The 26,241-nt window shown below is 42.6% G+C and overlaps 1 protein-coding gene across 2 annotated transcripts in view; it reads right to left on the reverse strand.

Moving 5' to 3' along the window:
- Window positions 1-5,480: 5,480 nt before the first annotated feature.
- The window catches only part of cblb (Cbl proto-oncogene B, E3 ubiquitin protein ligase), a 147,994-nt gene continuing 127,233 nt past the window's right edge, over window positions 5,481-26,241 (reverse strand). Inside the window, exons 16-19 of one of the 2 annotated variants that reach the window (XM_083926749.1) lie at window positions 15,735-15,848; window positions 13,676-13,861; window positions 13,350-13,421; window positions 5,481-11,625 (exon numbers count right to left, since the gene is read on the reverse strand). In XM_083926749.1, coding sequence (XP_083782875.1) covers window positions 11,372-11,625; window positions 13,350-13,421; window positions 13,676-13,861; window positions 15,735-15,848 — 626 coding nt within the window. In that variant the 3' untranslated portion in view covers window positions 5,481-11,371. Of the gene's footprint in view, window positions 11,626-13,349; window positions 13,467-13,675; window positions 13,862-15,734; window positions 15,849-26,241 lie in introns of both variants that reach the window. The other variant, XM_083926748.1, reaches the window with a different exon arrangement.

Here is a 26,241-nt window from a genome sequence, read left to right on the forward strand (position 1 = left end):
AATATTAATTTCCGTAAATTTAAATTTGAGTTTTTTCAAATATATGTTTAGTCTGTATAATATTTGTTGTTTGTATATCTAGAGTTTTGTAACAAAAATAATTTCCCCCTGGGATTATTGGAGTACTGTATTTCTGATTCTGATTCTGATGGATGCACCTATAAAAATGCATTGTTTATTATAACATTTCATTGTTGGTGGGAAGAAAAGTTAAATGCATGCATTTAAATGAATCTGTGCAGCATGATAAGTGTTATGTAAAATTCTAAAATACAAAGAATCACAAGTAAAATAGGTCTGCTTAAAGAGTGGGGCCTTAGGTTATAGAGCTGATATGATATATTCAAAGTAAGAAAAAGACAAAATATATTTTGTCAAGCTTTATTTTCACTATGGGATGGAAACTGTGTGCATCCAGTAGTCTTGCATGGCATAGTCATCCTCGATGATTTCAATCTATTTAGTGACTGCTTTGCAGTGTTGTTTTAATCATCAAATCAAAAATCAAATCTCCAAAGGGCTGCATCAGAATCTGGCTACACTGGCTGATCACTCTGCGATAGGGGGAAAAAGTTATCTTGCGCGCGCGCGCGCGCACACACACACACACACACACACACACACACACACACACACACACACACACACACACACACACACACACACACACACACACACACACACACACACACACACACACACACACACACACACACACACACACACACACACACACACACACACACACACACACACACACACACACACACACACACACTTTCTGATCAGAAAGACATTTAATTGAAAGTGACTTTTCATTTACTTATCCATGAAAATAACAAAAGAAAAAAAAGCATTAATAATGTATAAATAAATTGCCCATAAATCTATGCTTTAAATATTATCGGAAGATCACATTTTTGTCACCAGAGCACATTAATAAGAAACTGGTATTAGAAAATAAAAACTGCCCTTTGCAACCTAAGGCCACTTACTCCCTTAACAAGGAAGTCCATGGAATGGACAATACTGAGCTCAGAGCAGTTCAAGTTATAAAATACCAGTGCAAAAGTGAGGTCTCAAGTCAAAGGGGAATGCCACTGAAGTCCATATCTGGCTCCTTCAATTGTGACAATAAACATCATGTGAATGCTGAAATGTAAATAAACTTAGTGAGTTAGACAGCAGATACAGCTGCTAAGCTGGTGCCTTAGCATTATCTATGTGTTTTATGTGTTTGTTAAGCTGGAATACTTTCATGGCTGCGCTGTATGGGATGATAATGTTCTGTGAATCCATCTGTGGATGAAAGCAGAGGTTAGAGACTAGGTTCTCAGACTTTACCTTCATTATCACTCATTCTTTATTGACCCAATATTAACATATAGACATTTTAAACTAGAGCGGTGTTCCCCTTTAAAGTGCTGCTCGAAAAAGGAATGAAGGGACGATGGTGGGACAGATACATCCTCCTTATTGGAAGACGTGGGTGGGTGGGTGGGATGCGGCGGTGGTGGTGGGGGGAGGGGGCATGTGATATCTGTTCCACTGATTAGATGACTAAAGTCAGGAAGGAAATAAATCAATACACGTTTTTTTGGACTTTAAGAGTACATTCACTGATGGCTGTTTTGTCTATTTTATTCCCATAGTTGAACTCCAGAGAGACATACTCATTATATTTACATGCACAAAGCAACCTTTTGGTAACCTGGTCACTATGGTAACATGATGTTGCTTAGAAGTATAACTGTCAAAGCAGGGTTAAAGCTATGGTCTACGATTTGGAATATTGTTGATTATCATTAACATTGTTTATACTGAGGAGAAAGTACAGGGGATGTAAGGCTGGACGTAAACATCGGGAAAAGAAGAGGAGATATAAACCATCTCTCCCTTTCATCACCATGGGGAACGTGAGGTCGCCGGCTAATAAGATGGATGAGCTGAAAGGCCTGGTGAGGACTCGGTGGGTGTATCGTGAGAGCAGTGTGCTGTGTTTCACGGAGACGTGGCTCCACAAGGACATATTGGACTCTAATGCAACTATGGACGGCTTTCAGACTGTTCAGGCGGACAGGAGTCACCGTGAGAGTGGCAAGAGGAAAGCTGGGGGACTTGCTATTCTTCTTAACAACAAGTGGTGTCATCCTGCTCACATTACCGTAAAGGAGCGTGCCCGGACATTGAACTGCTTGCCGTGAGTCTGCAGACATGGCACCCAGACGCATTTATTGCAATATCTGGGGACTTCAACCACATCACTCTGGCTGCAACACTGCCCACTTTCAAGCAGTTTGTGGACTGTCCCACCAGGGAAAACAAGACACTGGACCTGCTGTATGCCAATGTTAAGGAGGCTTACAACTCCACTGCCACTTGGAAGATTGGACCACAACCTCATCCACCCGCAGCCCCTGTATAAGCCCCAAGTCCAGCGGCTTTCTGTGACCACCAGGACTGTGAGGAGATGGTCACAGGAGACCGATGAAGCTTTACAGGGCTGCTTCGAACTTACAGACTGGGAGTTGCTCTGTGATTCACATGGAGAGGACCTTGATGATCTCACGGACTGCATAACAGGGTACATCAATTTCTGTGTGGACAGTGTTGTTCCTACAGTGACTGTACGCTGTTTCCCCAATAACAAGCCGTGGGTCACGAGAGACATCAAGGTCCTGCTGAATGGGAAGAAGAGGGCCTTCAGAGATGGGGACAGAGAGCAAATGAGGCAGGTTCAGAGGGAGCTTAAGGAGAGGATTCAACAGGGCAAAGACAGCTACAGGAGTAAGCTGGAGCACAAACTCCAGCAGAACAATGTGGAGGACGTGTGGTGCGGCATGAGGAGCATCACTGGCTACAAACCATCTGGTAGCCAGACAGTAGGGGGTGGTACTGAACGAGCCAATGAGCTGAATTTGTTCTTCAACAGATTTGATCATGATGTCAGCCAGAGGGTCCTCAAAGCATGTGCGACCCAGCTGAGTTGAGTCCTGCAGTACATCTTCAACCCAGCCTGAGTCTAGAGAAGGTCACTGTGCTGTGGAAGACATCCTGCCTGGTAACAGTACCAAAGAAGGTGCGTCCCAGCACCTCGGAAGACTGACATCACACTTGATGAAGTGCCTGGAGAGGCTGGTCCTGTCACTTCTTCGGCCCCTGGTCAGCTCATCACTGGACCCTCTGCAGTTTGCCTACCAGCCGAGACTAGGTGTGGAGGACGCTAGCATCTTCCTGCTCCACCGTGCCTGCGCCGACCTGGACAGACCGGGAACCACTCCTTATCACTTATTTAGTTTGTACTCTTTTTATTTCAATATTCTGCTAAACTGCACGGTGCGTATTGTTGAATATTGTATATACCTACGTTTAACCACAATGTCTGTTGCTTTCTGTCACATTTTGTTAATTGTTTGATTTATCTTAGCTTATTGTAACTCTGAATCTTTCCCATCTGTGTATTGAAAGTTAGTGTGTTAAAAGTTTCCTCTTTGATAAAGCATACAGCTAGGGCTTACAATCCCTTAACAATGTTGTTATTTTTTAAATGATTTTGTTCTGCTTAATGATGCTGCTATAGGCCTAGTCTGCCGGGGGATAATCCTTTTCCTGATACTCTCAGCTTCTCTCCTCTCTGTCTGTATCATTCATGTCTCATCAATGCATGTAACTAATTCAACTTCTTCCCCCGGAGTTGTTTGTGCTTTGTGGTCTCGCAGGTCTCTGCTGATCGTGGTGGTGCCTGTTGCTGTGGTCCTGCATGACGCTTCCTGCTGCTATTATCACTGTTAGTCATATATACTTTCATTAGTCTAATAAACTATAAGATTTGTAGCCATGAAAACACCATCAGTGGTATGTCTCGCTGTATCGTAGCTACTATTGCCACTACTCATCATTGATCATGTTTGCCACCATAATTATTATCATTGTCATATTCTATCACCTTAGCTGTGCTTGTTTTAACTATTCTGCTGTATTAACTGCCATAACACATAAGTCATATTCACATTACTATAGATATTATTATAGTTACTGTTACGCTTTGGTTGCTTGCATCTCTGGAAGTGTGTCTGTTTGTCTCTGTCTGTCCATCTGTCCGTCTTTTCACTCTTTCTCTCTCCTTTTCTTACTCCCAAACCGGTCAAGACAGATGGCCGTCCTCCACAGAGCTGGGTCTGTCCGACGTTCCTGCCTGTTATAGGGAAGGTTTTCTTTGCCACTGTACTCTATAAACTATAGAACTATATACTATAAACTCTATACTCGTAAATAAGTCATAGAGTGTGGTCTTAACCTACTCTGTAAAGTGTCCTGAGATAACTTTTGTTATAATTTTGCACTATAAATAAAATTGAATTGAAATTGAATTGAAAGTTTTGCACAATAATTTCCCTTGGGATAAATAAAGCTTCTTGAATCTTGAATCATTAGGACTGGGATCATCATTTCCTCCTGCTTTTTGAGGAGCCTCAAACAAAGGAGACCAAAATCAATCAACATCAGCTCGAATTCATTGTTGATGAAGAGAGAGATAAAGAAAATGACTGTGAAGGGGGTCTGGGTCATTGCTATGTGTCGCTGTATTATTTAGCTTGTCCCTCGGTACGCTTTGGACTGCCTTACAGCACGAAGGGGAACCTCGGTCCAAACAGACTCAGCTTTTTTGTCAAAAACACACAGACCCAAATGCTGCACCGTGCCAAGGTGCCTAGCTCAACTTTATGCATCACCTCTTAATATAATAGAAGTAACTACAGTCCTGATATATATTAAAAAGGATGACATATTAGAACCATAAGTAAACTGTCCATCTCTGTCAGCCTGATGTTTCCCAGACAATACTTCTAGATACGTAAAAGATGCTTCTATTATCTATCTGTAGTTAGGAAGTACCAAGTGTTATGTGACTGTAAAGAGGTCATCAAGGAGACAATTTCATTTCAAATTCTACATGAAGCAATCTTAAAGTGAAATAACAGCGTAAAATCATCCCGTCGTCTTTTTTGATACTTTCAGACATCAAATAAGCCATCAAGACAGTTTTTTTCATTTATGAACTATTAACGGAGATATCCGGTAGAGTCGCTAACAGTTGCTAACAGCGGGACGTGGCTAACATTGATTAGCTCGGGGCATCTTTCAGGTGGATTACCAAAGTCAATCCAAAAGGAAGGAGCCCATTGGTGCTTTGTTTTCTGTGTAGGGACTCTTTTCATGCTGCTGCAGAGGTTTGCTGTTATTTTGAGCAGTTTTAGTGGTTAATAAAGACGTTTGAATGCCTTCACCGTACTTACCCAAGGCCATCAGTGTTAGCCACATCCAGCTGTTAGCGACTCTCGGATTTCTCCGTTAATAGTTCATACACGAAAAAAACTGTCTGGATGGCTTATTTGATGAGTGTAAAAAAAGACCATGGGATAATTTTATGCCAGAGTTACACTTTAATGCCATATTCATCCAGGGTCATTTTGGTTTGTATCAGTACAAAGAATATTGTACCCTACAAAATGCTGAGATCAGAAACACATTAAACAGAATAACACATTCATATAAGACGCAGGTTAGAAAAATGTATGTGGAAGAGAAAAAAACCTCATCTACATAAACATATTTATGCTATGTTATTTCCAGATCTCAACAATTATTTGTGGAAATACAATGTTTTCATAACCAATGGTCAAAATAATAAAATGAACTCCCAAATTATAAACTGGAATAATCCTGGAAAACTTGAATGAAAGAATAATTCTAACTGATTTGGTATGAGAATAATATCTAGGTAAACATAGCCCTTTTTATGGCAAGCTAGAACCCCAAGCACGTCTGGCACAGAGCTGCCAACATCTTCATACTACTCTAAGATGAAAAGTGGTAATAAAACAATCCTTTTTTCAACAAATCCAATAGATGCATTGGTGAGACATCTTGCAGTCAAATAAAACTAGTTCCAGATTCTGAGGTACATTTTTTTGAACTTGTACTGCACAGTGAATGTTTGAATGCTCTGCAGTATTCTGTTCTCTACTGTGTTCACACTACAGCTCACCATCAGAAAAAATGGAGAATGGCTGCTAACTATCTTGTGACTTTCACGCTAAATCAGATTGAGATTCCTGGAACTCGGAGAACGAGACATTCTCCCCATAGGATAGCTGTGTAGCTGAATGGAGACTGGCGGTGCAGTGTGACAGCTGCTGAGCACATGTTTTTCTGAGCTTTATCGGATGACATCTGGCTCACTATAAAAAAAAGGACGTAGCCTCTCCGTCAGGGTCCGTTCTCTCAAACTGATCCAGTCATATTCACCTCTGGGAGTCAACAACTTGTCAGACTTTGACTCCGCCTCATTTCCTCTTACCAAAAAAGGTAATTGATTTGACGTTGGGGGGAGGAAGATACGGCCGTCTGGGTGACGTTTACAGAATTAGCCACATTAGCTCACATTAACTGGGATGTGGGAGCTAGGCTAACAGAATACGTAACTAGATAAACGTGTGTGGGAGTCAATGTTGAGATTATTTTCCCAAACCGGAAGTAAGCAGAAGTCATTTAAAAAAAATTTGTAACGGGACCAGGATTTTTTAGATGGTCTCTAGCGGAGATTAAACTGGCTGCACGAGTCGAGTGCAAGGGAGTCCTTGTCAGTCTAGTGGAAAACACACTGGCTCCGGGAGTGAAGGCAGCCAGCATTTATGATCTATGATTTAAACTGATATTAAACACAGTACCATGCTCATAGACTGTAAAACACCGACCCTCACAGCCCGAATCCTCCCGCTGCTCCAGATTAACATCTAGTGTAGGTGCCTTAGGGCCCCTCCACACAAAGATGTGTTTTCCTGTAACTGCACAACTTTAGTATGGTTTTTTGATGGCAGAACTGCCTGAGACCAAAATGGGAACAGGACAAAATAGCTATGTGGTCTGAAGTCTTAAAGTAGACAGGGTGAGAGATGTAATAACATTGGACTATTGTTTTGGATTTGGTGTTTAACATGTGCCGGTTATTTGTGTTTAGCCTTGTCCTTGAGTCTAAGGGCCCGTCCACACAGAGACGCGTTTTGCTGTAACCTCACAGCTTTAGTATCGTTTTGTCCACTAACTGCAGAGTGATTGGTCTAAATCTAGTGAGAAAGTGCCCGCCTGTGAGTGCTTTGGGATGGGGAAGGGGCTCACAGCAGCACTCTCTGCTCGTTGAGGACACTAACTGCAGTGATTGGTGCATCAGAGTCCAAAACACCACAAAAGTCTCCCCTAACACCAGAAACAGTGGACAGATTTCTCTCTAGGATGGAGGACGATTTGGGAAGTCTCCAGATTTGGAGAGAAACTCTCCGGTGTTTGTATTCTACACAGCGTTTCCCCATCTCTTCTTCTCTGTTGATGGTCTTTTTATGAACAAAGAAGAAAAAAAATCTGCTCCAGATTAACATCTGGTGTATGTGCCATAGATAATAGGTTATATTGCAAGTCATGGTGAAAGTTAATTCGCATAACAGAGCTAACGTTAACACAGTGTGTTCCAAAACCATCTCTTTGTACAGTCGATCAAAGAGCAAACCATCTTGTCACAAACATCACCGCACGAATGACCGCAGTCCATGTCGAGATGAAGTAGTTAGCATGCTAATCCTGACAACTAGCCTCCAAGGATACGTGAGGGCCAGAGGGTAGCTGTCACTTAAGAGGCAACGCCCCAAATTACTCATAAACTTTAACCTCCAATAAAATAAAAACTAGCCTGGTACAAAAAAATTCACCCCCCTCCATGTTGTCATGGAGATATGACCTAAACATACAGACTGGAATGTTTTTTTGTACCAGGCCTTAAATAGGTTTAAATATGCTGAGAAAAACAGCCTGTTTAACATGGGGGTCAATGAGAACACCACGTATTTCCAGTTTAATGGCACTTTTTACAGACAAAAACACAGCTGTGCCATGGGTTCACCAGTATCCCCTATTGTAGCAAATCTATACATGGAGGAGGTCGAGGACAAGGCTTTGAACTCCTTCAAAGGAATAACACTGAGCCATTGGTTCAGATATGTCGACAACACATGGGTTAAAATCAAATCCAAAGAGGTGCAAATTTTACCGAACATATAAACTCAGTGGACAGAAACATCAAGTTCACCAGAGAAGAAGTCAAGGACAAAAGTTTGCCTTTCTTAGACTGTGACGTCCATATGGAGAATGAAAGGAGCCTCCACATAGGGGTATACAGAAAACCCGCTCACACGGATCAATATCTACTGTTCGACCCTCACCACCCCCTGGAACACAAGCTTGGAGTTATCAGAACCCGGCAACACAGAGCTGATAACGTACCCACCAGCTCACAGGCCCAAGGGGAAAAATGCAAGCACTTGAGAGACACCCTCACAACTTGTGGTTACCCCAGCTGGACCTTTGTGAAAACGGCAGCTGCTTCCAGAAAGAAAATCAAAGTGGTTGAAAAAGAAAACAAGAGAAACAACATCGTCATTCCGTGTGTGGCTGGGGTATCAGAGAATCTCAGGAGGATCTTCAACTAACACTGCATCCCTGTGTATTTCAAACTCAGTAACACAAACAGATGGAAACTAGTACATCCCATCCCAACAAAACAACCACTGTATAAACGCATTGCCCAACGCAGGAGAGCTAACTCCTCAGGCCTGGACGCTGTCCACTTACATCTCAACGAGAAAGCCCACTCCTTTGAGGATAACAATGTCCACATCCTGGACAGAGAGGACAGATGGTTTGAAACCATCGCTAAACAGAGGAGGTCTGAGACACCACTTATCTTCAATTTACAATGCTGCCCTTTCATCCCTTCCAAGGAGATTCAACAATCTAACCTCAAAGAACAACAGTTCACAAATGGCTGCCTGTGACTTCAACGACTATCGTTAAGACTCAATAGAGTACAAGGAAGTCGAAACCAACTTCCCACCAACAACTGTCACTCTAACGACGGTCGTTGGCACGTGGAGCACAAAGGGTTCCAGTGAGCACATCGGCCTTGTGAAAAATGTAATAACTGGATCTCCAAACCAGATAGTTGGACCAGTCCCAGCCTGGTCAGATGTGTACATGAACTGATGAAGCCACTTGGATGATAGGCAAAATGTCTTCCTAGACAAATAACCAAGTCCAGTTGCTTTTGACTGAAATTGCTTTGGGGATACTGATGACCTGGACAAATGAGAACCTTCATATGAGAAACTGCTCTATTGTTAAACTACTCCTAGTGGAGCCTTTGAATGTTCTCATTTGTCCAGGTCATCATTATCCCCAAAGCAATTTCAGTCAAAAGCAACTAGGCAACCAAGTCCAGTTGCTGTACCCCTAGTGGACACTCAGAGAACTGCAGTTTTTGGCACTTCCTGATTGGATCAACCAGGAAGTCGCTGTAGTGGGGGCTTGATCAACACTGCAGGATGGCTGCTGTCATTGAAGAGCTTGTGCTGAAATGCAGGCACGATCGTCTGGCTTTTGTCGTGAATAATTTTTTTTTTAAAGTATCAATCATTTAAAGTATCATCTGCCACTTAATCACTAAAGGGCAAAACAGGGCCTGAGAGGAGCTCAGTGTGCAATGGTATAATTCAGGGTACATCCACACGATCAAAAACAACCTTTTTTCTCTCTGTCGTTCCTAAAAGGTTTTACGTCAGTTTTTACTGTATTTGGTTTCATTGTACCTTACTTATCTACTTATCTTATACTGTATGTTATTTAACTACTTAGTTGGTTATTGTGACTACGTCTGACATGTTGGGAGGGATAGTGGGATTTATGTTGGGGGTTTTTGTTTTTGTTCCTGTTTTATTTTTTTTGATACACTGTACAACTGTTATACTTGCTCTTGTTTGATTGTCTGCATCCACAGGAAACCAGGTAAACAGACTCCAAACTCTGTAGTACTCTTGCCAGGCCTGGATGTGGAGCTGTAACTGCCACAGAAATACACCAACAACAGAGAAGAAGAGACGGGGAGACGCTGTGGAGAATACAAACACCGGAGAGTTTCTCTCCAAATCTGGAGACTTCCCAAATCCTCCTCCATCCTAAAGAGAAATCTTTCCACAGTTTCTTCAAGATTCAAGATTCAAGTAGCTTTATTTATCCCGAGGGAAACTATTGTGCAACAGTTTCAATACAAAGGTGGCAAAGGATCAGAGTGACAATAAGGTAACATAAATCAAATTCTTCAAATTCTGGTGTTATTGGAGACTGTTGTAGTGTTTTGGACTCTGATGCACCAATCACTCTGCAATTAGTGTCCTCAACGAGCAGAGGGTGCTGCCGTGAGCCCCTTCCCCGTCCCAAAGCACTCACAGGCGGGCACTTTCTCACTAGATTTAGAGACTTTCACATCTTCTTAGAAACTTTATATTAGAGACTAGGGGCCGATTTTGCTCCTTATTCAGAGCATCAGGGGAAAGGGAGAAATCTGTGGTCGGCCTAATTAATTCCCATGCATGTGGCTCAGAGTCCAGTTCAGTAAACAATCTATGGGTTAGTCTCTCTCCTCTTCAAATCTTTCCACTGTGGGACCCGGGTTCAAAAGATACCGTTTTCAGCCGGCCGTGTGGATGGTAGGCCAAAACGATACTAAAGTTGTGCAGTTACAGGAAAACGCCTCTCCGTGTGTGGACGGGCCCTCAGTGTCTTCCTGCTTTACTCTTCTTGTCCCACTTATATACCATGACAAATACAAGAGTGCTCAGTTCTTCAGGTCTGGGGAAACAAATGAATCAATAAGGCATCCACAGGCTTCATCTTCTTCATCTAACTGCTCTTGACTCACTAGACCTTGGGCAAACAGTGCAGTTGTCTCTAATGGACAACACATGGAGGGTAAGGAGGGAGTGGGTGAAAAAAGAAACAAGAAGAGAAGAAAGTGATAAAAGGAGTTAGAGAAGAGTCTGGTTCCGCCCACTGGTTGTAACTACAAACAACCCCTACAAATAGGATGTGCATATACTGTAAGAAAGCAACATCTTGTTCTATTGAAAGGCCCTTCAAACTAATCTGGAGGGCGGCAGGATGTGAAAGCAACAGTAGCAGCAGTAGAATCAGGCCAGCACCAGCAAAGCTTGCTGTAAACCACAACAAGCCTGCTGCTTTTTTTCACAGGTTTAAATCATTCACAGATGCTCTTTTCCTCCCTTTTTTCATTCTATATTCTACTGCGTTTTGGTTTTAGCCACTTTGTTGTGCAGCATCATCTCTGTCTCTTGAAGTAATTCTTTGTTTTTGTTGAATATTGTGGGTCCAACAGTCCCAGGCCAAGCAGAATGAAAAAGCCCTTTTTAGTCAGTCCATTCAGAGGCACAGCGTCATTGTTGTGCTCCCCTTTCACACGTCTCTAGGACTAGAGGTTCAGTCTTGGGGCCACTAAGGAAAATTCTCGCAAAATGTTTCGGGCCACGTCTACTTTGTACTGGGCAATCATCAATGCCCGCTTCACGTCCTCGAATGAGTAACCCTCCCCCATCAGCTTGGCAATTTTGGCATCCACATTCTTTGACTCCAACTTGTGGGGTTTGCCCGGCTGAATGTCTGGAGGGATCTTCCTGGGCAGCGGCTTGGGAGGCCGGGCCGGGGCCTGCAAACAGTCCATCGGTACTTGGAGAGAGAGAGAGGGGAGAAATAATGTCAGTGGAACAATGCCCTTGGCACACAGGAAGAAACAACAGGAGTGTTATACTGCAGGTGGTCAAGGTGACGTTTGTAGACTCAGTGCTGCTTGTCACAGAACCTTTATTTATACTGTAAGTAAGCAATGTCCTTACAAACTACTGAAATAAACACAATTAAGCTGTTTTGGAATTCAACTTTGCATGTCTGCACCAAGTAACTCCTACAGTCATTGTTGACAGAGCGTCCCAGACTGACCTGTTCATATTGGTCATATTGATGAGACTCATGGGCCCACGAGAGCATACATTATGCTTTCAACAAAGGAAGACTTTCTTCTTTCTTTCCTTTGCTCCCAAAAATGATTTCCTCATTGAATTGCACACTTTAAATGTTTAATTCCTAGAGTACAACGTTTGATCTTTTTTGGTCATAAAGTATGTCCAGGCAGGATATGTTCGATGACTTATGTCTAAAACACAGAGAACATGCATTTATATGTATGTTCAACTTTATTTACCTAAGCCCAGGAAGTTTTCGCCTGGGGTTGTCTGTTTGTTTGTCTGTCAGCAGGATTACTGAAAAACTACTTGCAATGTAACGTGGTGCTTAACGGTGCACTAACATATTTCGGAAAACACTTTATGTGACAAATGTAACAGAATCTTGATTTATATTTGATCAATATAGGTCTGATGAGATCTTGTGATATTAAAATTTTGTAAAGTTATCTCGTGATATCAGTACATAAGTGCAGAGCAGCAGCCAGCATGTGGCAGTCTGGCTTTGACCTCGAAATTAGCGTAAAAGATCTCGCCGCCACTTTTAAATCGCTTGTGTGGCAGTGTTTTGGATTCCCGATGGAAACAATAAATGGCAACAGAGTGACAGACAAGACAGAAAAAGTATGTCAGCACTGCAAGAAGATAGTGCAGATGAGCACGATGCAAAGACACCTGCTGCCCCACCACAGCTCTCTGCTAAAATCAACTGCACCTGTAAAGAAAATACTGGAAGTAAATATTGTTCAAATCTCGTCTTGTTTGTGAATCCAATATTGTGTGTTGTCTCGTGAGCTGAGCATCTCCTCACACCACTATTGATCAGCGCTGCCTAGTTTCACAGTTTGATCAGTTCAATGAGTTCAGAGCAGTTGTTGACACTGCATCAGAGACAGCTTGGCTCTGTTTTTGCATAGTGGGATCTAGCAGATACCATTAGGAGCAGCGAGGATTCTGGGAGCAGACAGGAAAACAAGATGGAGGGGTAGATACATGACTTTTTCAAAGACCGTCTGTCTCATTGTGCTATCAGGATAAAATTACAGTTTCAGCAAATGTGAGAAAATATAATAAAAAAATTTAAAAAAAGTCTTCAAAATGTACAGACTTCAACTTTGAAAAAAATGACATTTTTGCTGCATACATGTAGTGTCTGAATAATCAGAAAAACGACTTCTTGACTGGGGTGCCTTGGAGGAGGTCTGTGATCTCCCTTCTGGTTTCATATGCTTCAGTGATCTGATTGGTTGATTTGACCCGTATGTTGGTGATAGACAGATGGTTTATCCAATCAGCAACCAGTATTTTCTCACCCTCCCAAAAGATATGCGGAGCAAATGCGAATCAATTTATCTGGAGGAGTCAGGTTATCTTTTTGAAGTCATATGTGTGCGTTTCCTCATTTAGTTGTTTAGAAGGAGAGGTAAATACCTTGACTGGCTGATAAATGGTGGAACTCCAGGCAGCCTCTGGAGCCTTTCACATGTTCTGTGTGTCGTCTGACTGGAGGCAGAGGAGCAGCACTGTTTAGCATGTCAAACACTGTGTCTAAACCACAGAGGACAGAGAAATTCAGGTAAAGAAGCCTTTCCCCATCAGTCAACAAAGTAATGCTGTGTGCAGAGGGTATTTTCCCCTTTTGGTAAGCATAATAAACAACCCGAGAGAAAATACAAAACACCACAGGACTGCACTAAATTTATGTTTCACTTTTGTTTAACAATTATGATTGAAACAAAATGAGTTTGCCAACTGACCAGGGTTTAACAGCAAGTGCTCTTGTCCAGATGAGGGTCTGTGTGGCCGTGTGCTGATAGAGGAGGAGGACGTGGAGGAGTTGCAGAATGAGGACTGAGAGGAGGAGGAGAGGTCAGTGAAGCTGTGTCGTGCTGGTGGTGGAGGAGGGTGGGATGGAGGGCGGCTGCTGTAGGGGTCTTCTAATGCTGAAACACAACAAAACCGCACAAGACTGAACCCTCCGCTGTTCTCTGATTCATAGTTGATACTTAGTCCTGTGGCTCACCAGGGTTCCCAATCTATTCTTTTTCAGGGATGATCTAACTGGTATGAGATGAGGCAGAGATCACAGAATACAATTAAACTGTATGTTCCTGTCTGTGGAAGTCTGATTTAAAAGAAGTGCATTCTGTGGCTACAACTTATCTATGAAATGATCTCTTACATGCCAATAAACATAAAATGTGTTATTGATTTATTTGCACGATGTCATGTAAATTATGTCTCTACATGGTCGCGTGTTTACAATTCTTAGAAAACTCCGACAGTGTTGGAGATTCACTTGTTCAAAGATTGTTTGTTAAATTGTTTGGGAAGATGCTCCACACATATGAAAAACAACTGAAACAGAATTAAGCAAACGGAAAATTTGCTTAATTCTTTCTTTATTTTGTTGTACTTGAAAACCGAAAATAGTTTTATGATTTAACTTTGGTCTGTTTCTGTTTGGGAACACTATTTGGACCTTTTGGACAATTATTTCAAACATTTTCTGTGGTTGTAGCTCATTGTGCAATCCACTGATTTAAACTGAGTTTGCATTGTGGCTCTGAATACTGCTTGTATAATTGTAATCCTTCTGTCTGGTGATTTTTAATAAATGGGTTCATGAATGTGTTAACGCTGATTAATTTATCCATGTGGGGATTGACCTTTAATACGAATCTCATCTTAAAATTGCTTGATTAAACACTGGCTGGCCCACCAAGAAAAGGACATTTAGGCAACCTGCTTCACATATCGGACAGTGATGGCTTATTTACTTTATTGACATAACAACTAAAGCTGCCTGAATACATTTGAATGTCAGAGCTCAGAGAAGTTCACAGACACATCCTCCTTCAGGAGAGGAATGTGAAAACACCTCTCTAGTGACAAATTTTGCTTTGATACAACAAGTGACTCTAGTCACTGTAGACATTTTAGAGGACAGAAACAGAATAAAAACACTTTGAATTGGAGGGGAGTCAGGTGTGCACATTTTGGCTAGAGTTGTTGCCTAGAATGCTGGATCCAATCACATAATTTAGACATGCAAAAAACTTTTAAGTAGTTTCACTTGGATAAAAAAAATATATTTGTCTTCACTGCTTTAAAACAGCAGCCAACACAGCAGGTTTCCACAACATAACAGCTCATTCAAAACACCTTTGTTTGTGTTTTTCCCCCCAATGCTTTTAATGTTTTATGTAAAGCCCTTTGAATTATTGTTTAAAGGTGCAAATAAACTTGGACGTTAATATGATACTGAATAGAGCTCAGCAAGATGGAGCTCTGATAGATAGCGGAGTAGTTCATTCTCAGTTTAAGGAAATACGTGCATGTTTAAATAGTTTTCTACGTGTGTCCATGCCTGGAAGATTAGACAACTATTTTTCAGATTTTCCAGGTTTTCCAGGACATGTGGGAAACCTGCTGACACTGCTATAAAGTCTCAGGAGGTACAAGCTGGCTTGCTTGGTCGTCTGGGTTAGTAGAACCAAGAAGTGGTGCTTCTGACATCAAACATGCAGTAAAAGCACATACTGAGTCTTCATATTGTATCAGACTACTATATAAAGTCTAGATTTACTTTGTTTGTTGCAGTGAACATTCATTCTGATTCAAATGAAGACCATGCAAACTCTGCTACATGCTACTGGAATAATGATCATGGTTTAAATAGAATGATACTAAAGTTAATGTTATTCTTTTGGGGGATTTTCACATGACAAAAGTAACATTTCACAAACAGACAGGAAGCTATGACAGGGGGAGGGGAGGTGGGGCTGGGGATGTGTTCCGGTCGGGGTTGGGTACCTTGTGGGGGCAGCAGTATGTCATAGTCAGAGGGTATCTTGTTGATGTTGAAGGGGCAGAGGGCAGTATGTGCCACCCGTGAGACCAAGCCCCTGACGGACTCGGAGTGTCCACCTGAGGAACACAACACAAAATACATTTTAGATCTTCTGTTTAGCTACGTACCTTCGAATCGTCTTAGATCGTCTCGGACAGGTCTGTTCTGTGTCCCCAGAGTCAGGACTAAACATGGGACAGGTCTGCTCTTGTGGAAGAAAATATGATTGAGAAAGTGAATAACAGGCCGAGGTCACCGTGTACTGGGGACATAGGCCTGATAAGCACATTCTGTTTAGAAAACAATAGAACTGTATTTGGGCATGACGACGTCTGGACACCAAGTAGACGCCACTTATTGTAAATGTACTGAGTGTGTATTGGAAAAACCTGATGGGGCGTGGAAGTGTTGTCAGCCTCGTTATAAGACGGGAAGTTCTGTTAAGAGACACTTGGAATTGGAATTAATTATTGTGGATCTTGGAACTCTGTGATGAGTGCATCAAACCTTGATTCAATAAATTCTCCTTGATTGCTGTGAGATCTCTCTGCTGACTCCTTCTTGTAGACCTTTCTATTTTTATAATACATTGTTCTACCATAAATTGGTGACCCCGGACGTTCGATCGGTTTGGACCTGCTCGCTGGGACGACGGCTGAGCTCACCATTGCAGGGGCTGTGCAGAAGGCGCCAAAAAGGTAGGAACTTTTATCCTATCTCGCACAGTTGTATGCCTGTTGAGGCTCAGCCTCGACTCAGGGTCGCATTTTGGAGGTGCAAGTTGAACAGGCTGAGTCAGCTGGGAGGCCTCTGGCCTTCTTGTGTATTCCTGCATGCAGGACAGCTGCTGTAATTCTTTAAAATTTGCCATGATATAACAATAATTTGAAACAATGGACTGTGTCAGCAGCTGTGATAAAAAAGGGAAAAAAAAAGAAAAAGAATACTGGCCAGAAAAAGTGTGAAATTGGGGTGTGTGTGGATGACCGGTCATTGTGATTGTTAAAGGGGGAGTGGATGTTTCAATAAAAAACCAAACTGAATTTTTGGTATTGGCTTAAGAGGATATTTCTAAAGAGTTTGGAAATATAATATGGAGGGGCGTGCACTTTAGAGTCTGTCTATATAGGTCACACGCACATGCTGACCCGCTACCGCCACGGGCTGATCACCGTGGTACTACAGAGTCAACTAAATCATTTATATATACGTGAAAGGAAATTCACTAAGAAACTGAGCAGGATCTGTTTGAGCACTGGAATGTAAAGATATGAACGCACACACACACAGCAAACAGAAAAAAGTGTCTCAAATGATCTAGTGAAAGGCTCACAAATAAAGTAATTCAGTCCGTAAGGAACACATTGCTTATGAAAACTCCCATAGAAATATATAAACTCATATAAACACTGCATGTATGATATGTAAAGCACCAGTTAATAAGGGAAAGTTAGCATCGCAAATAAATAAATAAATAAACAATTAATAAAATCTCGATATATAGATCTGTAAAAATCTATCTATAACCTATAAATATATATGTAGATCCATAAACTTGATTCTAGAGAATATTTGAACGGGTTAATCACTCACTGACTCTTTTTCAACAAGGATATGTTCATGTGTGTCTGAAATCCGTTTTGACTGAGCGTGGCGTATTGAGATACTGCATGTGTTTTGAGAAACTGGAGGGAACTTTCATGGTTCCAAGTAGAAAAGTTCATGTGGCTTAGCTGTGATCAGAGGAAAAACAGCTAAATAGAATTGTGTAAGTACATACTGTGAATTAAATAAATTCGGTTTTGCGAGCATTGTCATTTTTAGGTTATGGCGCAGTTGTAATTCAGAAGTTGGGTGTGGCTATAGAGGCCAATCGCCATTTTGGAACAGTGGTGCAGAAGAAAATCGGAAATAGTTGTGGTTGTGTTATCAATCGCCATTTTGGAGTTGTGGCGCAGTTGAAATTTAGGAGTTAGGTGTGGCTTGGAGGGCGGCCATTTTAAAACCTGATCGCCATTTTGAATCAAATGTTTGTGCAATTAAAATTCTTGGTACACGTCACTTTTGCCAGGAGTGGTTTGGCAGACTGCCAGACAGGAGGGGGGTGTAACAGATAGCACCAACTGAGAGGACATAGCAGTTAGCTATAGGCCCAAATAGCATAGCTGCCTGAAAGGCTAATCTAAGTCTTAGCATTTAAAATTGATTACAGCTATTACCATAGCCTAGCTTAGCATAACTAGCATAGCTTAGCATAACTAGCATAGCTAAGGGTAAGCTAATTAGCATTGAGCTAAAAACCTAGCATATCAAATTAGACTTTGGGTATTGCCATATCCTAGCTTAGCATAACCAATATAGCATAACCAATATAGCTAAGGCTAAACTAGCTAGCATTACAGCTAAAGAATTAATGGTTCAATTTATTTCAAATATCACTAAAGACGAGCTTAGCATAACCAAGGTAAGCTAGGCCTAAACTTACCACCAGTACAACATAGAAATAGCATTCACTTCTGCAAAAGTGCTATCAAATATTAGCATCGCCATTATAACACAGCAACATAACAATGACTGCACGCCCAATTGAGATAATGGGGGCCAAATACCCAGAATACATTAAGGATATCCCAAGATTATCAAAGAAATGGGCAAACATACGTAAACCAGACAGATAAAAGGCAGGTCAGTATCCAATTTTAATAAAGGGCACTCAGGGGCATTATGTGCCGTGGCAAAACAGTCGACCTTGCAGGTCTTGTCTCCCATGACATTCACGAAGGCGCCTGCAAATGGATAAGAGCATTTGAAGAAGAAACTGTGGGAAAAATGCTGGCCCTCTATGACATAAAAGCGGTATGGGCAAGATGTTTTGGGGCAGCAGCAATGGAGAACCTTTTCAAACACAGCCAAAATGGGTGGATGTTAGAACCAAGAGCAGATGGAACTGAGTTCAACGCATATCACACCCACGAGAGTTGATCCAAAGGCTCTTAAGGGGGAGTTGCTCTCAGAGACTGAGAACCCAGCCACGTACATCACAAGGCAGATGAAAAGGTGGAAGCAGGAAACTGAGGAGGAGATTGAGAACAGCCCAGTGCTGATGACATTGTTCAGGAACGCCATTGTGGAGGCCATGCCAGCCCCAGTCCAGAGCAAGCTGTAAGAGGTGGTAGGGCTGACATCAATGTCACACCAACAGTTTTGGGACAATGTGGTACACGCAATAGAAAAACATCGTAAAGACATAAAAACAGAAGGGGAAGCTGAAAGAAACTTGCAGCAGAAACTGACACAGTAACAACTCAACGAGCTGCAAGGAAAGAACAAAAAGTCACAAGTGATGGAGGTACAGGAGATACAAGAAAATCAGATCCCACAACCACCTGCACCAGCGCAACAACCACCAGAAGCTGCCAATGGATACCAACAATCCCGTGGTGCATGGGGTGGATATGGAAAAGCATTTCGTTCAAGGGGAGGTCCCTACAGAGGACAAGGACCACGGCGAACCAGTGGTGAATACTGGGAGTGCGGCATGCCAGGACATTTTGCAGACCGATGTCCAAAGAACAATGCATTTAGAGGGGGCAGAGGCAGGACAATGCAACGTGGAGCTAGAGGCTCGGCAGGCCCCTGGGGAAGACCTAATTTTGGATACTAGGGTTGCCCAGAGAATCCTGAAGGGGAGGGTCAGTTTCCAGTGATAACAGTGGAGGCTGATGAAGAACCTATGCTGCAGGTTCGAATTGAAGGTAGACAAGTACCAATGCCAGTGGACACTAGAGCCACTCACACATGTGTGGGTCCGAAGTTTGCGAAGCACCTCCCCATGTCAGACAGATTTGTTGAGACAGTAGGATTCTCGGGACAAAAGCAGCTAATTCAAATGACGGCTCCAGTGAAAATAACCACAGAAAACGAAGAAATTAAAATACCTGTCAATTTGATTGAAAGAGATGCATTGTGTAAATTAAACATGACAATTTTGCGCTCGTCAGAAAATATGCAAAATTCAGTAGAAAACACCATTGACGGTCAAATGGACGTTCAATCAGAAAGGGCTAAAGTATATTGGCTGGGGAACATCACAAAGCCAGTGTCAGAAGCACTCCAGAAGTGGGGGAAATATTTAAAAGTACAACTCCCAAAAGCAAAAACACCAACACTAGACTATCACTGTACAATGTTTTATGATGTGGCTAGAAGTGAAGAGTTCGAAAGAAAGTGGAGAACAGAAACGGAAGGAACAGAAATAGAAATAGTCACACAGTACATCATTGTAGGTGAACAAGGTGCAGCTCTCAGCGTGGAACCCAATGATTTCATCAATAAATGGCACAATGTTCTAGAATCAGCGCCTCACATCACTCTGCTAGTAAGTAGCAAGGCCAAGGCCAGAGATTTGGGTCCCATGATGGAAACTGCGCAAAAAGCAGAATGGAAAGCAACCGACAATCCGTTGATACTTCAGACGCAAGACTCAAGGATGATCAAGATTCTGTGCGGAACATCGATGTTGGCCAAACCACAGGAAGTAAATATAATGGCAAAAGTTCTGAGTCAGAGGGACACATATGTAGAAGTGACAGAAAACAACCTGTTGGAAGAGATGTTAAAACAAGTGCCGGATCACCTGTGGCCAAGGAACGATTTTGATGTTGGACTGGTAAAGTCTGCCAGGCCAGTAAAGGTGGATCTTAAACCAGAGGAAACCCTCCCCAATCGCCGATAATATCCGCTGAAGCCGGAAGCGGATGTAGGAATAAGTGAGACCATTTCTGGTCTGCTAAAAGCAGGAGTTCTGATAGAAACACATAGTCCATGTAACACTCCAATATTTCCAGTATTGAAAGCTGATAAGTCCAAATACAGGTTAGTGCATGATCTAAGGATTGTAAATGACCGAGTACAGGGCAAAGTAGCAGATGTACCAAACCCCCACATGCTGCTCACAAATGTTCCACCGGATGCAAAATTTCAAATGTCATTGACCTTTGTTCAGCATTTTTCAGCATTCCCCTACATGAAGATTCACAGTATGCGTTCACTTACAGGGGAAAGCAGTACACTTACACCAGAATCCCGCAAGGATTACGGGAATCGCCGAACATTTTCAACCAGATACTAAGACAAGACTTGGAAGGACTGGAGCTTAGGGGCACACAGTTGCAGTACGTAGATGATCTGTTGCTCTGCACACTGACATTGGAAGACTGCCACAAGGACTCCATCAAAATCCTCCAGCGATTGGTAGAAGGAGGACACAGAGTTTCAAAATCAAAACTTCAGTACTGCAAAACACAGGTTGAGTATTTGGGATGAAAAATCTCACAAGGAACCATAGCAATCTCACCATCCCAATTGGAGGGTATAGCTAGAGCTCCAAAACCACATACTGTAGGACAGCTGATGAAATTCTTAGGAATGACAGGATTTAGTTCTGAGTGGATGGAAGACTACGCGGAAAAAACAGCTCCGCTACGAGAACTAATGAAACCGGCAGGCACCCCAGGTTTTAAAAGCTCCACTGAAGTGGACCACAGAGGCAAATATAGCTTTTGAAACTCTAAAAATGGACATGCAAAATGCACCAATACTAGCAACACCTGACTATAAAAAGCAGTTATTTTTGTATGTAGCTAACAAACAAAACAAGTATGCTTCAGCAGCATTAATGCAAGAGACATGTCACAGTAGGAGAAAACAACCAGTAGCATACTGAAGCATAAAGTTAGATAATGTTGTGCAGGGATGTCCTCCATGTTATCAAGGCCTAGCTGCAGTGCATTATGCATATGAGAAGGCGGCAACGGTGAACATGGGATACCCAGTGACCATCCTGACACACCACAAGATCGTTGAGTTGGTGAATCAAGGCAAGTTTGTCATAACCCAGGCAAGATGCTTACAGTACATGACGTTGCTGACGTATCCTGACGTGACCATAAAGAGTTGCAACACATCAAACCCAGCTAATTTCATGCCATCAGAGGAAGAGGGGGAGCCCCATGAATGTGTCGCTGAAACTATAAAATATACCAGACTAAGACCTGACATGGAGTATACACCATTGTTACAGACCGACGTTACATATTTTATTGACGGTTCATGTTACAGAGACCATGTAGGGACCCATGCGGGCAATGCCGTAGTCAAACAGGAGGGTAGCGAGCACATAATAGAGAAAGCGGAAATGTGTGAGCAGCCATGCTTAGCACAACTAGCAGAACTAAAAGCATTGACTGAATCATGTAAATTAGCAAAAGGAAAAACTGCCAACATATATACGGACTCAGCATATGCACATGGAGTGTGTTATTTGTTTGCGTCTGTGTGGAAACAAAGAGGGTTCCGGAGATCCGATGGGACCCCAATTCAACATTGCAGCCAAATTAAAGAGTTAATTGCAGCAATGATGCTTCCATTAAAGGTAGCAATAATAAAGTGCCAGGCACACCGGAAAGGGTACGATGATGTTATCTGCGGAAACAATGCAGCTGATGAAGCAGCAAAGGCAGCTGCTAAGTGTCAAATAGCTATTTTGGCCCCAATGATGACATTGGAGCCTGTGGCCACCCTGGAAGACATCATTTTGATACAAAAAGAAGCGGCTGAGGATGAACGAGACATTTGGAGAAGGCAAGGGGCAACAATGAGTGAACAAGGGTTATGGAGGTCACGAGACGGTTTGTTGGTGGCCCCAGTGACGTTGTAAGAAAATTCAACAACAAGGCTACTGGTCGCCTTATATGCAAGCAATGGTGAACGAGGTGTTAAACCAATGTGAAGTATGTGCTCAAAGTAATGAAAAGAAAGGTGTGAAAACCCATGTCGGACATATTCCAGTACCAGAAGGTCCATTTATCTATCTAGTTATGGACTATGTCGATATGATAAAATCAGTTCAAGGCAAAAGATACATGCTTGTGGTAATCGACTGATTCAGCAGATGGGTTGAAGCTACACCATCTAAAGACTTGAGCGCTGAGACGGTTGTCAAGTTTCTGAAAAGAGAAATAATCCCGCGATTTGGGATTCTATCAGAAATCAGCTCTGACAATGGGTCTGCGATTGTGCAGAAAGTTGCAAAGGGTATCCTACAACAGTTGAGAATTAAACAACCTTTAGGAGTAGCGTATCATCCGCAAAGCCAAGGAATGGTTGAGCGAGTAAATGGAACCCTGAAGGCTAGGCTAAACAAAATTTGTGCCGCCAGTAAGCTGAACTGGGTAGATGCTTTGCCACTAGCACTAATGAGCTATCGCATGCAAACGCATAGAATAACGCATTTAACACCGCATGAAATGCTAACAGGTCGACCTATGCCAGCACCGCAGCTAAGAGGTACTTTAAAAGGACGACCGCTTGAACAATTGCAAAATGAGCTGAAAGCATATATGAAATATCTAACTATGATCCATAGAACTATCTACACACAGGAAAGAGCACGAGAGGAGAGCCTGGAGCAGAAGGGGGAGTCGCCACTGAAACCAGGAGACTCGGTGTGGATCAAGGTGTTCCGGAGGAAGTGGCATCAACCGCGTTGGGAAGGACCATACCAGGTGGTCAGGGCCACGCCGACAGCTGTCTAGGTCGAAGGGAGCACCACGTGGTATCATCTGAACCACTGCACAAAAACGCGAATCAAGGATGAAGGGAACCCAACGGCAGAAGTGGGAGATGAGAAATGTGGTTAAACTGACTCTGACATTCCTGTGTGTTCAGAGTATGATGACTGTGGAGAGCAGAACCGTGCCGAGCCAGGTACCAACAAGCGAGAGTCCACAGAAAGAAGGAGTCGGAGACGAGGAAGAGGCGATCCAGCCCCTCCAGTCCCAGACGGGGATCCACCAGTCTAAAACAGATGAGTATGATGCAAAACTAAACACTCTGTGCCACCTGCCAGCATTGTCAGATAGAAATAAATTTAAAAACCCATTTGAGCGTCTAACACAGGAAAGCATAAAAATGCGTAAGAAAAGACAGAGCCATACAGCATGGATTTGGGAATATAGAGAAATACTTCCAGAACAAGTTACAAGACCAGAGGTACCAGAGAAGTTAGAAGGGAACGAAGGACTTAGGACAGAGGTAATAACAGGAGGGAGATTAAGATTACACCTCCCAGCACAAGAACGAGCAGGTTTGGTAGAAAGAAGAGAGGTGACGATTTCAGAAATCCTCAAAGATGGAAGTAGGCAAGTTATATGTGGGTGGATGTCAGATAAGTTAGGAATGTCAGTGTGGGACAAGGGGTCAGTGAAATGCATGCCAGTAGTGCGAGAGGCGTTGTGTGGATGGATCATGGAAGTAGATAATGCAGCAATTCATTTTGCTAAAACATATGAACTGAATAGTGTTAGCGCTGCAGAAATAGGTGGTCAGATGAACGTGAAAGTACGATGGAGTGCAAGGTATGCAAAGCCAACGATGGACGTGCTGTGTGAAGGGCTGGCGAGGGATGCGATCGCCACGCCTGAAGAAGAAGTGACTACACCTGTGAGTACAATTATTACTACAACTAAAAGTATTTCAACACCAACTAAGACGACTACTACAAATAAGAGTACTACAACACCAGCCAGAACCACCACCACACATAAAAGCATTACAATCAGTACAACAACCCAAAGAACCACCACAGTAGAACCAAAACAAGTGACCACAGGGCTTATCAAGACCACAAAAGTAGTAGTACAGAGAATGTATAGAACAGACAATGCAACTAAAACTAAAGTAGAGTGTAACGATCCTCAAGGTGGGCTGGAGGTATTGGTGGACGTGACGTGTAATGGAGACAGCCCCACGGCCAGCTCGAGAGCATTTCCTGTGGCAGGGCCGAGAACATTTAAACCAAAGTGGGTACGGCCAAAAGAATATAGAGAGATTAAAGATGAGCTGGAGGCCCGAGCCGCACAGAACTATTGGTACAAGAGTGTGTGGGCTACGGCCAAAGACCTGACGACAAACGACTGTATAACTCTAGAGAGTGTGCAGAGAAGTCTCAGAAACAAGTCTTTTAAAAAGGACAGTTTAATAAGAATAAACATGCACCGATGTTCTTTCACCAACCTGTGTGTCTTGGATGTCGATTATTATATGGTTCTCAGAGAATACATTCATATTTGAGGTTTGGAGACAATAAATACGACGTAAAATGTTCCGATTTTAAGACACAGATGGTTGAAGACAACACCCCCCCTACAAATTACAACATAGACCGAGAGGCTGAGTACGAGTACGAGTGCTTCGCGAGCGGAGTCTTCAGGGATCAAGGTGGTGTTGAAGTAGGAAACACCACCGTAAAGTGTAGTGTTACATGGGTACTATCCTGGTTTCCACATGTAAGCAAGACATCAATTACATCACCAGTGTGGTTCGAAAACCCTTCAGAGACTTTAGAACAGGATTGTGCTACTGTAACCATGACGTTGCCCACATTATTTTTTTTCGGTGACCAGACCTTTCCCATCGTAGACAGTTATTGGATGTGTGGAGGGGATAGCGTATTAAATGTATTACCAATAAGGTGGGTTGGGCTGTGTACATTAGTAAGGTTAAAGGTGCCAACAACTGTGATTTATTCAGGAGTGGACGAGTTAGTTGCAGGAAAGACCAGAATGAGAAGAAGTCTTATGGGGGACAGGGAAGTGTACTTAGATGTGATAGGACAACCACGAGGAATTCCATACGAGTGTAAGGCCCGAGATGAGATTAAAGCATATACGTTAATTACGATTACTATAACCATCAGAGGCTGCTCAATTACACCTTAGAGGGCTTTGAAGTATTTGGTGCACAGTTACATGCGACCTCCGAAATGACGAGACAAAACAGGCTGGCATTAGATTGGCTGTTAGCCGAACAAGGAGGAGTATGCTACATGTTTGGGGAGCAGTGTTGCACATACATACCAAACAATACGGCTGCTATTGGAACTTTTTCTATTGCTATGAACATATTGAAGGGGCTGCGGGCCGAAATGACAAAAAATGCTGGCAGAGATGCACGTGAGTGGAGAGGACTAGAAGCAATAGCCGGAGAGTGGGGAGCGTTATGTATAAAAGCTATTGCGATCATTTTCATAGTGTTAATTATTGTGGCATCCCTACACTGTTGCATCATACCCATACTGAAAAGGTGGATCCAGGGAATGTTGTATAAGCGGGCAGTGGAAGACACAAGACTACAAATGGCTCAACTGGAGTTGGTCAACTGAACCACTACCCAGGGCAAATTAACTATGGAATGTCTACATGGTTTCTGATTCTTTCTTTTTCTCTTTTGGAAGCAGTAAGGAGGATGGTGAAATGGACACAAACTAACTGAGAGAGAGCTCATCAGGACTGTGCCATGAGACATCCTCTCACGCTGAAATATTACCCAACATCATCTATGTATGTATGCCAAAACAGAGGCCATGGGGACTATGTAGGACTTTTCTCCTCCACAGAATGATGAGATGAT

Source organism: Echiichthys vipera (genome assembly GCF_963691815.1).
Source record: "Echiichthys vipera genome assembly, chromosome: 14".
In the NCBI taxonomy this organism is placed as follows: Eukaryota; Metazoa; Chordata; class Actinopteri; order Perciformes; family Trachinidae; genus Echiichthys; species Echiichthys vipera.